Source organism: Sinocyclocheilus rhinocerous, unplaced genomic scaffold, assembly GCF_001515625.1.
Source record: "Sinocyclocheilus rhinocerous isolate Xijiao unplaced genomic scaffold, SAMN03320098_v1.1 scaffold1445, whole genome shotgun sequence".
Classification (NCBI taxonomy): Eukaryota; Metazoa; Chordata; class Actinopteri; order Cypriniformes; family Cyprinidae; genus Sinocyclocheilus; species Sinocyclocheilus rhinocerous.
In genome coordinates this window covers 111,251-123,159 of record NW_015658652.1, presented here as the reverse complement: position 1 = coordinate 123,159, position 11,909 = coordinate 111,251, and the positions used below count along the sequence as shown (strand labels likewise).

At 36.6% G+C, this 11,909-nt stretch overlaps 1 protein-coding gene across 1 annotated transcript in view; it reads left to right on the top strand.

The window, feature by feature from the left end:
- LOC107722800 (teneurin-4-like) overlaps window positions 1-11,909 on the top strand; it is a 243,647-nt gene that overhangs the window by 147,339 nt on the left and 84,399 nt on the right. The window contains exons 13-15 of the mRNA XM_016531280.1: window positions 427-621; window positions 4,937-5,137; window positions 11,222-11,407. Of these exons, the coding sequence (XP_016386766.1) occupies window positions 427-621; window positions 4,937-5,137; window positions 11,222-11,407 (582 nt within the window). The remainder of the gene's footprint in view (window positions 1-426; window positions 622-4,936; window positions 5,138-11,221; window positions 11,408-11,909) is intronic.

Here is an 11,909-nt window from a genome sequence, read left to right as displayed (position 1 = left end):
TGAACGGAATGAACTGAAATGAATTGTGAATTTTATTAACATTAAATCTCAAAATTATGGGGAAGCTGTGCCTCCCCTGCCTCCCCCGACGAGCCGCCACTGATAGTTATGTAGTAACTAGCTTTTTTTTTTTTTTGGCAGGCATTAAGGTAACCATTTCTCTTTTGCTCTTTCTAGTGTATTCTAGACTCTTGATCGTTCACTTTTCAGAAATCCCTTGTTTATACACAAAACTTCTGGATCAGTATGGTCTCACTCACTTTTACCACTGTAACTTTTGCTGCAGTGGTCATATTGATTTTTACACAGACATGAGCTGCCATCTTCCTACAAGAGTCCAGCAGACCATGCAGCACAAGCTGTGTTTTTGTTTTTTTTTAAGCTACATTTGGCAGACCTTTTACATGTTGTGTGTACTCTTTCCAGCGTCCTGTCCAGTGCTTTGCAGTGGGAACGGTCAGTACCTTAAAGGCCGCTGCATGTGTCACAGCGGTTGGAAAGGATCCGAATGTGACATTCCTACCAACCAGTGCATCGACATTACCTGCAGCGGACATGGCACATGCATTGTGGGAACTTGCATCTGTAATCCTGGCTACAAAGGGGAGAACTGCGAAGAAGGTACCAGAAAAATAGAGGGAGAAAAATAAAAACTACTAAAGTACAGGTCAAAAGTTTGGAAAAATTCATATTTTCTAATGTTTTTGAAAGACGACTCTTATGCTCACCAAGACGGCATTTATTTAATCAAAAATACAGTTTAAAAAAACAGTACTGTTATTAAATATTATTACAGTTTAAAATAACTGTTTCTATTTTTCTGCAGCCATTACTCCAGTCTTCAGTGTCCTTCAAAAATCATTCTGATATGCTGACTTGATGATCAAGAAAAATTTATTATTATTACCAAATAATAATTTTTTTCTGCTTAATATTTTTGTCCAAACCATGATAAATTTTTTTTTTTCAGGATTCTTTGATGAATAGAAATTTCAAAAGAGCAGCACTTATTTAAAATAGAAATCTTTTATAACATTAAAATGCCTTTTGCTGTCACTTTTGATCCATTTTGTGTGTCCTTGCTGAATAAAAGTATTTTTGATTCTTATTTTATTCTTATTCTTTATTTTCTTTCCTTATTTTTTTAATCTTACCCTAAGCTTACTTATACTAAACAGTTATTTTAAACTGTAATACTATTTCACTATATGGCTTTTTTTTTTACTTTATTTTTCATCATATATAGGTACATCTCAAAAAATTAGAATATCATGAAAAAGGTCAATATTTTTTGTCACTCATTTCAGAAAGTGAAACCCATATATTATATAGATTCATTACACATAGAGTGAAATATTTCAAGCCTTTATTTCTTGAAATTTTGATGGTTATGGCTTACAGATAATGAAAACCCAAAATTCAGTGTTATCAGAAATTAGAATATTGTGAAAAAGTTCAATATTGGAAAGTCATGGCATTTTTTTTAATTTTTTTTTGCTAGTATACACCTAAATTTTGGACAAATAAACTTTCAGCTGTTACATGTGTAACATCGCCTGTCTCTAACCATTATACCACAATAATACTTTTGTTGTAAGGATGTCTGAGCTATTTTAGTGGCGCCGTTGCCCCTTTTTATAAAGAAAAAAATCTTTTTCACAGCATTTGTATGCACCAAATTGCACAGAAATGGAGAAAGAGGCCCATTGTGGCCTTTTTTAGTATGCATATGTCCCCTTCTGAATATTTAAGATGGGCGTACATGACCTTCGAGTTTGTAGCGGGCCCATATGTATCTGACTCGTCTCGTTATGCCTAGAAAGTCTCCTCGCTCCTTTACATGCTTTATGGATACTTCTGAGGGTCCAAAGCAATCCATTAAGAGATGAACAATTATTTTGTGTCAAGATCCAATAAGTTGAATTTGCTCTAAGTCTGTACTGAGACTACAGCGGCCCAACGAGAGGGGCGACCAAGGCTTGAAGAGATAAGATTAAAGTAGCCATTGTGTTTGGCAGTTTTTGAAGGCTCTCATTTCCAGATGAAAAATGATCTAGCCGATTTTGACAAATGGTATGTTCTGACTGCTCTGACCCCCGGCAATTCTATTTCGGGTCTCACCATTGGCCGTTCGAGTAAGAGAATGCCGATGCTGGCCCTTTAACGGTTCTACCTTTCTTCGCCGCGACCTTCAGGCGGTGATGATTAATTGCCAGGAGAGAGGCTCTTGTCATTTAGCCTATGATCTCTGTGCCTTGTGCCCAAACCATCTGCTAAGAGACCTGAACTCCTGCTTATCTATAGGAAAGGCCTCTCCACCCATTTGTGTCATGGTAAAGGGAGTTGGCAATGTAGTGACCCCATCCCTTCTTTCCCATCATGTCCCAGCTGGCCTCATGTTAGCCATCTGTGAGGGCACATTCTTGGTTCATACCTTCATTTTCTAATGGATATACACTACTGTTTAAAAGTTTGGGGTCAGTAAGATTTTTTATTTTTTTTTTAGAACAAAAGTGGCAGTAAAGACTTAAAAAAGTCTAAAGACTACAAAAAAAAGTGTATTTCAAGTTAATGCTGTTCTTTTAAACCTAAAAAAAAATATTAAAAACAATTTAAAATATATATGTGACCCTGGACCACAAAACCAGTCATAAAGGTCAGTTTTTCGAAATTGAGATTTATACATCATCTGAAAGCTGAATAAATAAGCGTTCCATTTATGTATGGTTTGTTATGATAGGAGAATATTTAGCCGGGATACAACTATGTGAATATCTGGAATCTGAGGGTGCAAAAAAATCTAAATATTGAGAAAATTGCCTTTAAAGTTGTCCAAATGAAGTTCTTAGCAATGCATATTACTAATCAAAAATTAAGTTTTAATATATTTACGGTAGGAAATTTACAAAATATCTTCATGGAACATGATCTTTACTTAATATCCTAATGATTTTTGGCATAAAAGAAAAATCAATAATTTTGACTCATACAATGTATTTTCGGCTATTGCTAAAAATATACCCCAGCGACTTAACACTGGTTTTGTGGTCCAGGGTCACATATGTAATGGTTTCATTATCTTTTTTTTTTTTTCAACAATGATAATAAAGCAGCAAATCAGCATATTAGAATAATTTCTGAAGGATCATGTCACACTGAAGACTGGAGTAATGATGCTGAAAATTCAGTTTTGAATCATAGGTATAAATTATATCTTAACATAAAATGGAAATCAGTTATTTTAAATTGTAATAATTTTTCACAATATTACTGTTTTTACTGTATTTGTATCAAATAAATGCAGGCCAAATATACTTTGCCAGCTTCTCCAAGTTTCATACTTTGTAATTACGTAATACACATTCCTGGTGGATCCTAATAATTCCCAAATACATCAAAACTCCGATCCTATGATGATTGTGCAAATTGTCTCATATCAGCTATGGAATTTGAATAGGCCACACCCACATGAATTTCAATTGGAAATTGACAAGAAAGAGGAATTTACCGAATTGCAATTGAAAGAACTGAAAAGAAAAACATTTTGGGAAATCAAGTATTATTTCACCCTGGTTATTAAATATGCTAAATAAATAATCCTTTCTATATAGTAATATAGTTATCTATCGACCATTTGTTTGTGTGGTCATTCATGAATTCTATCATTTGTCCATTCATGCATTCTATGAGAGAGATTGTTGAAAGATTTTTGCCTTTATTGAGTTAGAATAGTATAGAATTAACAGGAAATGTAGTGGGAGAGAATACTACAACAGTGAAACTATCGGCTCCAACATGCATTCTATAGTATTCTATCATTTGCTTTAACATTCTATTGTTAATTTGTTCGTTCCATCATCCTATCATTCATTTGTTCATTTTAGTATTCAATAGTTTGCTTGTTTTAGCATTCTGCTGTTCTGGCATATATTCACTCTATCCTGTTGTTCTATATCTACCTATAAATCTTTCAACTTTTTGACTTATAAATTTCAAAAATCTTGACAAACATGGGTTTTCTAGTTAAAATAAAGTTAAAATATCAACTTATATCATATTTACTTACATTCAAATTTAAATGGCTGTTGTGCATTGTGTTGGCTACCTCAGTTCAAGTTTAGAAATTGAATTGGAATGTAAAATAATTCTCAGTTCAATTCTGAATGGTGCACAACCCTTCTGCCTACATCCCCCACCCCCCACCTCCATCTTTAGAATATTGGTCTGGGGTGACTGATCCATAGCATATTCTTCAACGAGGATTAGAAATGAATTTAGAGTAATGTGGGTACAGGAAGATGAGCCTTTCGCCCATGGGCCTTTGTTGGTGTCCTTGTTTGCATTCTGTCACGCTTGGTTTTGGGTTCACAGTAAGTGGGGGGACCACATCCAGCATCGCTTTTCAATTTACCAGAACATGCTCTGACCGCGCCAGTCTTTTCCCTTCCCAGTGCTGAGAGGAAATCTCATTACCAGCAGCTAGAGGAGTCAGAGAGAGAGCGCAACACTCTTCCCACCTGCCAGTTTACTGCACGACAGTCAATGTGGCCATTTAATTTGACCATTTGTAAATCCTGTTTCTCTCAGGGTTTTTGGAAGTGTCAGACCTCCTCAGACACGGCTGGGCATGTGGCGCGCTCTCCGCTACAAGAGCTAAACCTCTAGAGTAAATTATTTTTTTTGGCCTGGGATTGATGACTAAGGCTTGAGTCATACTTTGAAAGGAAGAGGAACAGCAGGGGACACTGAGCTATGAGTTTAATGTGAGCACATGCATCTGTTCAAGTTTGATCTAGTGCGCTTGTCTTTGATGATGAGTTTGGTCTGATGGGAAATGGCTTCACTGGTGTATTTTTACTTTGAATTCTGCTTCTGAATTATCTTTTGATGTGAAAATGAGTCAGTTAATACGTGCTTTGTGTTTTCTAATTTGCAGTGGACTGCCTGGACCCGGCCTGCTCAGGGAGAGGTGTCTGTGTGCGCGGAGAGTGCCATTGTTTTGTAGGCTGGGGAGGTCCTGGATGCGAGAGTCCGCGTGCTTCCTGTATGGAGCAGTGCTCTGGACATGGGACCTTTTTGGCTGATACCAACACCTGTAATTGTGACCCCAACTGGACTGGTCACGACTGCTCCACAGGTCAGAACCGTGGTAGATTTTTAAAGGGGTCATATGACTTTGCTAAAAGAACATTATTTGGTGTAAGTTTCGCTTTCATAACGAAACACACAGCGCCTTCACGACATGGCGAAGGCAACAACAATACTACAGGGAGAATCAAAGTTAAGCTTCCTTTCTTTGCGTGAACATTTGGGCGGCGTTATTCAAATCTTCCCACACAGTGACGTAGACATGTGGAGCATGTTAGAACGAGCCGTTTTAGGTAGGCGTGGTTGACTCTTAACTTTTATAAAGAATATCTCTTTGGATTTGAGACTTTAGTCTTTGCAACTTCACAGATCTTCTTTATGCACCAAGAGCTTGTAATACTCCAAAGAGAAAGGAAAACTTGAAATCGCATCATATGACCCCTTTAATAGTTTAGTTTACACTGGCACCAATTCAACAATACATGGCAATACATCAGATTATGAAAGTAAAATAGGTTGCAAATTACAATTCAAGTTGACTTTACCTACATTAACATCTACCAACACTGAACTAAAACAAATTTTGATTTCAATAAAACAAAGAGATTGGACTAATTCATGTAAATTTTGATTTCGTAAATTTTGAAAATTGAGTTTACAGATTGTGACACCAATTATGCTACTGAAGTTAATCAGAAACACTATTAAAACTTCTGTCTTAAAACTCTCATACTCATGAGACACAAGACAAAGAAGAATTGCAAAACTAGTGTAATGAGCCTTTCATAAAGGATAAATGTGAACACAGTAATCACAGATATATAGAAGCCCACCACAGGTAAACGCGACATTCAGTCTCACAATTCTGACTTATTTTTTCTTGCAATTGTGAGTTATAAAGTCAGAATAGAGTCATATAAAGTCACAACTGCGTGTTATAAAGTCAGAATTGTGAGATAAAAAAAAGTCAGAATTGCAAGATATAAACTCGCAATTGAGAGAAAAAAAGTCATAATTGTGAGAGAAAAAGTTGCAATTACATTTTATATTATTTATTCTGTAGCGGAAACGGGCTTCCATGCGAATATATATATATATATTTTTAAAAATCATGCAACATTTGCACTGAATAATTACCATATTCAGAGAAATATTGCTTCTTTTTGACCTTTGATAATTACTAATCATATAAGTATCTCATCCTGTACAAATACCTGCCTAATCTGATCATATCGCGTATCTGTGTCTCAGAGTGCACTATGTGCAACAGTGTTAGCATCACACTAATCTGAAGGGCAAATTGTACACCTGTGTTTTTGAATTTCTGTCTTTGTGAGCGGTTCATCACATATTTATGCGTGCCTGTGCATGAACTGATTCATGTTAAAATCTCGTAAACCCTCTAAATGAACCCTTGATGCAGCTGAGCTTTGCTAATCTCCACGCCACCTGTTGCCATGACAGCGGTGACTAAAGGTGTCAGGGTGTAATTTCATGCTCCACCTAATTTACCTCAATGTTCTCGGCTTGTGTGATTGAGAAAACAATGTGTGCAAAGCGCTTCAGTAAACATGCAGTCTTTTGCCTATAACTGGAAGTTTAAATTCAAATTTTGAAATTCTGACCCCTTCAAAGAAATTTTTCCTTCGGAATTAAGCAGCCATTTATAAACTTGGTTGATAAAGTCACCACTGTGCCATTTCCTTTCTTTTTTTCTCATCAAGAATAGACCGTTTGGTCAAATTCTCCATGGTTGCAAAACAATTTAGTCCCCTCTCCCGGTCATGCCTGACCACCTTTTCACAGAGATTTTTCCACATTTGAGCTGTTTCGGTCACACTAGTTAGACCTCATCAGGAGGTGGGGGTGAAACAGCAGCGTCTGATGCAGCAAAAGTTTTTTAGCACCTCATGGCGGATGGCGAGAGCCAGATTCTGTTAAACAGCGACGTGGATAGTGTGCTTTGATTTTCACTCAAGATGGTACACTGATGACTACAGTGGACATGAGTCTTCCACTTGTGGTTTAGTTAATGTGAAAGACAGACACCCTGTAATACACTAGTGCAGTTGGCTGAAACCAGGAGATGCACCTAAACATTTTACTAACAAAAGTAATGTTCAGCATTTTTATTTTAACATTCCAAAATATATATTAATACATATTAATGGTCAGAAGTTTGGACACACTTACTAATTCTTTATTATGTCTAAAAATGCAACACAAATCAAAACATGTTATCTTCAAAGCAACAAGCCTTTGTCTAGATTTCATCTCTGCCTTTTATCTTGACTTACTTCATGAGGTAATTCAAATTTTTTTTTAATGGCAATTAAAAAATGATAATACCATTAAATATTAATTCAGGTGTGTCTGAAATTTGGTACTTTAGAGTAGGACCAAATATATACCTATATATTCTTTATTTATTTGTCAGCTTCACTAAATTACCACAAGGAAGAATGATCTTTAATTATTTTCATTGCACCAATCAGTTATTTTAGCATTATTTATGAACTATTGTTTTTTATTTATTATTTTTTTTATTAAAATTTTGAATTCGCTTTACTTTTCTATTTTCAGTTTTCATTTCAATTTTAGTTCAATATTTTGCAATTTGGCTATGTGCTTTTGTCATTCTTCTTATTTGTTTATTTATTTGTTAAAATATTACTATTTAGGATTCATTTATTTTTTAATTCAGTTTTATTTCTAGTTAGTCGTTTTAGTGCACACAATTATTTTAGTTACATGCCAAGCCAACATTTCTATTTTTTCAAACTATGAATTCTCTTTTATTTCAATTAATAAAATGTTTTCTATAGTTTTAGTTTTAGTTATTGATAATACGTTTTTTTTCTTCCCCTGTAACACAAGGGAGAAAACCAAATGCTATTTTACTAAACCAGTTTTGAAACGAGGACATTTATTATTGATATCTCTCCAGAAGTGCTCAAAAGCAGTGATGCAATATCGTTATTTTGGTCGCGCCTATTGTAAACACCACAAAGCTTAAAGAGATCAGAGAACTAATGGGAATTTTGCTTCAGCAAACTTTTGAAAAACAATATGAATGTGAATATGAATTTCCCTTTAATGCCAAGCAGACAGACTGACCTATTGGGTAATCCAAGAGCTTTGCTGGAAATAGCCGTTTAAAGCCTGGCTTCTCAAGCAAAAGATGCAGCATGACTAAATTATTACGAGACTTGTACTGTCCTCCGCCTGCCTCTGCTCACCGATCTGAATTGCAACCACACCAGAAAAACACCCAGCAAATTTAACACATTTATTCTTATCGATACGCTGTGAATAATGTTATTTAATTGTACTATTTTACTTTAACTTACTTCATTTACTTTAGTTTAACATAAAGTTTAAATTAAAATAAAAAAGATACAAATAATAAATAAGATAACATAACATAAGTATATTTACCTCCTGTGGCAAACATCTGGCAACCGTTTAAGACTGACAAACATTTCATGTATTGCTACTGATAAACTGTGGAAAATGTGAGTTTTGGTTTGGTAAATAAAATTAAATAAAATAATGAAAAGTTTTCTGCAAATTTAACACACATTAATTGTACAAGTAATGGTTCTAACACATTTTGGGGGTAAAATAAATGTTATGCAGCAAAACTAAACGGAGATAAGGCCACTCCTAAGATTAAAAATGATTTATCTCCCCTGTTTTCCTTCTTTTTGCCTCGGTTCTCTTGGTCAGTGTTGGTAATTGAATAAGAAAGCTTTCAGCTCTATTAGTATGTGGGCAGTCGGGCAGCTCCACCACGTTTTGAAATGAGCTGTTGCAAACATTCAAGATCTGCATCAATTAGTTCTCCTCCTCCATTAAAGGACGCAAGCAGGAGTTACCCAATTATTGTACAACGTTAGTAGCATCTTTGCCCTGCAGTGAAGCATTGTTGGAACGATTCGCAGATGGTATCATCCTGTCATTTGGCTGGTGTGTTACCTTTATGAGAATCGCTTTGAGGAACACTGTTATGAGAAAAAGATATTCCTATAATCTAGCGAGTAGTTTTTGTGTTTATGCGAGAGAGCGAGGGGCAAAATACACTAAGCAAATTGAGAGAGGGACAATAAAGGAGAGCAAGAACCAGAGGAAATGAGCAACTGTGTGTCTCCCTGACAACTTTAAGCAGCTCTGAATGAAATGCCATTAGGATGCCTCTAATTGAAATGTTGCATGTGAAATTAAGGGCATTTACATAATTTAACAAAGGCCCAGCGCTGTAATTAGCATGAGGGAAGGATTTTTCTTTTTTCCTTCAAGCTTTTAAATCTGGTAATGCCATGTTATGGTTTGTGCCTGAAAAGTCCAACTTAACTCTGTTTAATTTGTAACAATTACAAAATGCAGAGCTACATGAACATAATTGACTCATTAATGGCCTATAGGCAACCTTCTTTCTGACTCCCTTCTGCATACATTTTACAAATTAGACAACGGCACATAATCACTGTTCTATGTTTTCAGGAGAGCCGTTATTTTTATTATATTATAGTACTTGATGCATAACATGTGTGCTAATGTTTTTCTTTTTTACATATCATGATTTTACATTGTATCCACCAATAAAAGCATACACCACAATAATTTTTTAAAATTAAATATACACAGTACAGTGGAGATCAGAATTAGAGAACAATCTATAAATACTTGATTTTTTTTTTCTGAAATATTGTTAATCTTCATCGCTCAAAATATGAAGGAATATTAGCTGTAGGTATACCACTGTCCCACTAACATGTTTGACAAAATAACAATTTCAACAAAAAAAAACTTTATTTTGTGGAAAACTGTGATCAAAATTAGAAAATAGTAACCACCATAGTACGAAAGAAGATTACAACTAAAAATTTGGAGGGTTGAAGCTGTCAGACATTAGTAGGAAGTGTAGAGGCCCCTGCTTCCAATGACTTCAGCACATCTGCGGCTGCAGGACATGCGCTGGTGTGATCTTGGACCACACTTCTACCAATCTCTTCCATAGTCCAGTGACTGTAGTGGGTTTCTTAGTCATAACTTTGTCGCCAAGGATTTTACAGAGATTTTCAATCTGGTTTAGATCTCTGGGCCGACCATTTCATTATTTTTAGTGTTCTTAGCTTCAAGTAACCAATTTACCTGTTTTGCAGTGTGACGGGGTCATTGTCTTGCATGAAAGTTGCAGGCTGATTGGGAGATGCTTGCAGTGAAGGTACCGCATGTTGCTGAAGGAGGTTCTGATAAACATGTGCATTCACCCTGCCATGTAGCTGAATAAGAGGCCCAACTCCTGCTGCAGAACACATCTCCCAAATCATGACACTTCCTCCTCCACCATTCACTGACTTCTTTATGCACTTGTAAATGAAGTCTAACGTCTGGGTCTGTCAACTTCCCTAAAGTATTTCATGTTAACTTCCCTTTAGCATTTCAATTGATGTTTTGTGCTTTATGCCACACATGTTTCTGGAACTTTTCCATTATGTCAGAATTTCAAACTCACTAGGTGTGATATGTAGCGTCAAGTGAATTAATTGGCACTTTTGGTTCACACAGCCAAACTTCCCCTATAAGCCCTCGGAGGCAGAGACCATTTTATTTTTAAAATCTCATGTGTTAGATTTAATTTGTGTACTAACTTTCAATTATTGTCTCGCAAATCTTTCTTTTATAGCATTTTGTGCCATGCTGTCTCAGCTTTCACCTCATTACTTATGCAGAAAAACCGACTTAAATAATCCAGCGTGTGTCTCCATTTCTATGGGAAGTCAAAATTGGATTTTGTTCTTGGACTTTTCTTTCTTCTTTTTTTCCGTTTTTGCCTACTCCCCTCCACACAAAAGGAGGAATTCCCCCCAAAAAAGAAAGGAAGAGACACTGCCCTGTTAAACCTCCCACAATCCCTGAAGCCCTGCTTTGTAATGGTCTTATTAGATTTGTATTGTCCAAAGGGGATTGCCCCCTTTATGAGGTGCAGGAATTTCTTTTCACTAACCATCAGACAAGGTAGTGGAGCGTGGCCGTCCCATCACTGACAATAACTCCTGGATTTGCTTTCTCTTTACCCCCTGTCCCAACTACTATTCGGTAACACCCCTTCTTTCCCCGTGTCCCACAGAGCTGTGTGCAGCCGACTGTGGTGGACATGGCATCTGCGTGGCGGGCAACTGTCGCTGTGACGAGGGCTGGATGGGTGCTGGGTGCGAACAACGGGCTTGTCACCCACGCTGCAGCGAGCACGGGACCTGCAAAGATGGGAAGTGTGAATGCAGCCCGGGATGGAACGGAGAACACTGCACTATAGGTAAGACGGATGCGCTCGTTTATGTGTGTGTGAAGTGTCGGATGAGGGTGGGGTCGTGACGGGGGGAAGGGGCGGGCGAGGAGGTGTGAGAGAAGCATGCGTAATTGAATTTGTGCAACTCGGCATAGCATGAACAGGTTTGCTCAAGGATATGAAGCTTGTCTTCATGCATTTTAATGTGGGAATGTGCTAAGGTGTCTTTTCATTTCTACTCATCATTTCCCTCCTTTCTTATTCTCTCTCTCGTTCCTTTCAATTAGTTCATTTTAAACACAAACATTTGCATTGCATGAGCAGAGCAGTCACTGGAAAGACATTCTTTACGTTGGGGAATTAAACTGCAAAAACATTAAAGGGGTCCTATTATGCTCTTTTACAAAGTCTTGATTTTGTTTTGGGGGTGTACTAGAACAGGCTCTCATACTAGGTTGTTCGAAAAACACATTATTTTTCACATATTTTACATTATTACAACACCTCTCTCCCCAGTCTGGCATGAACG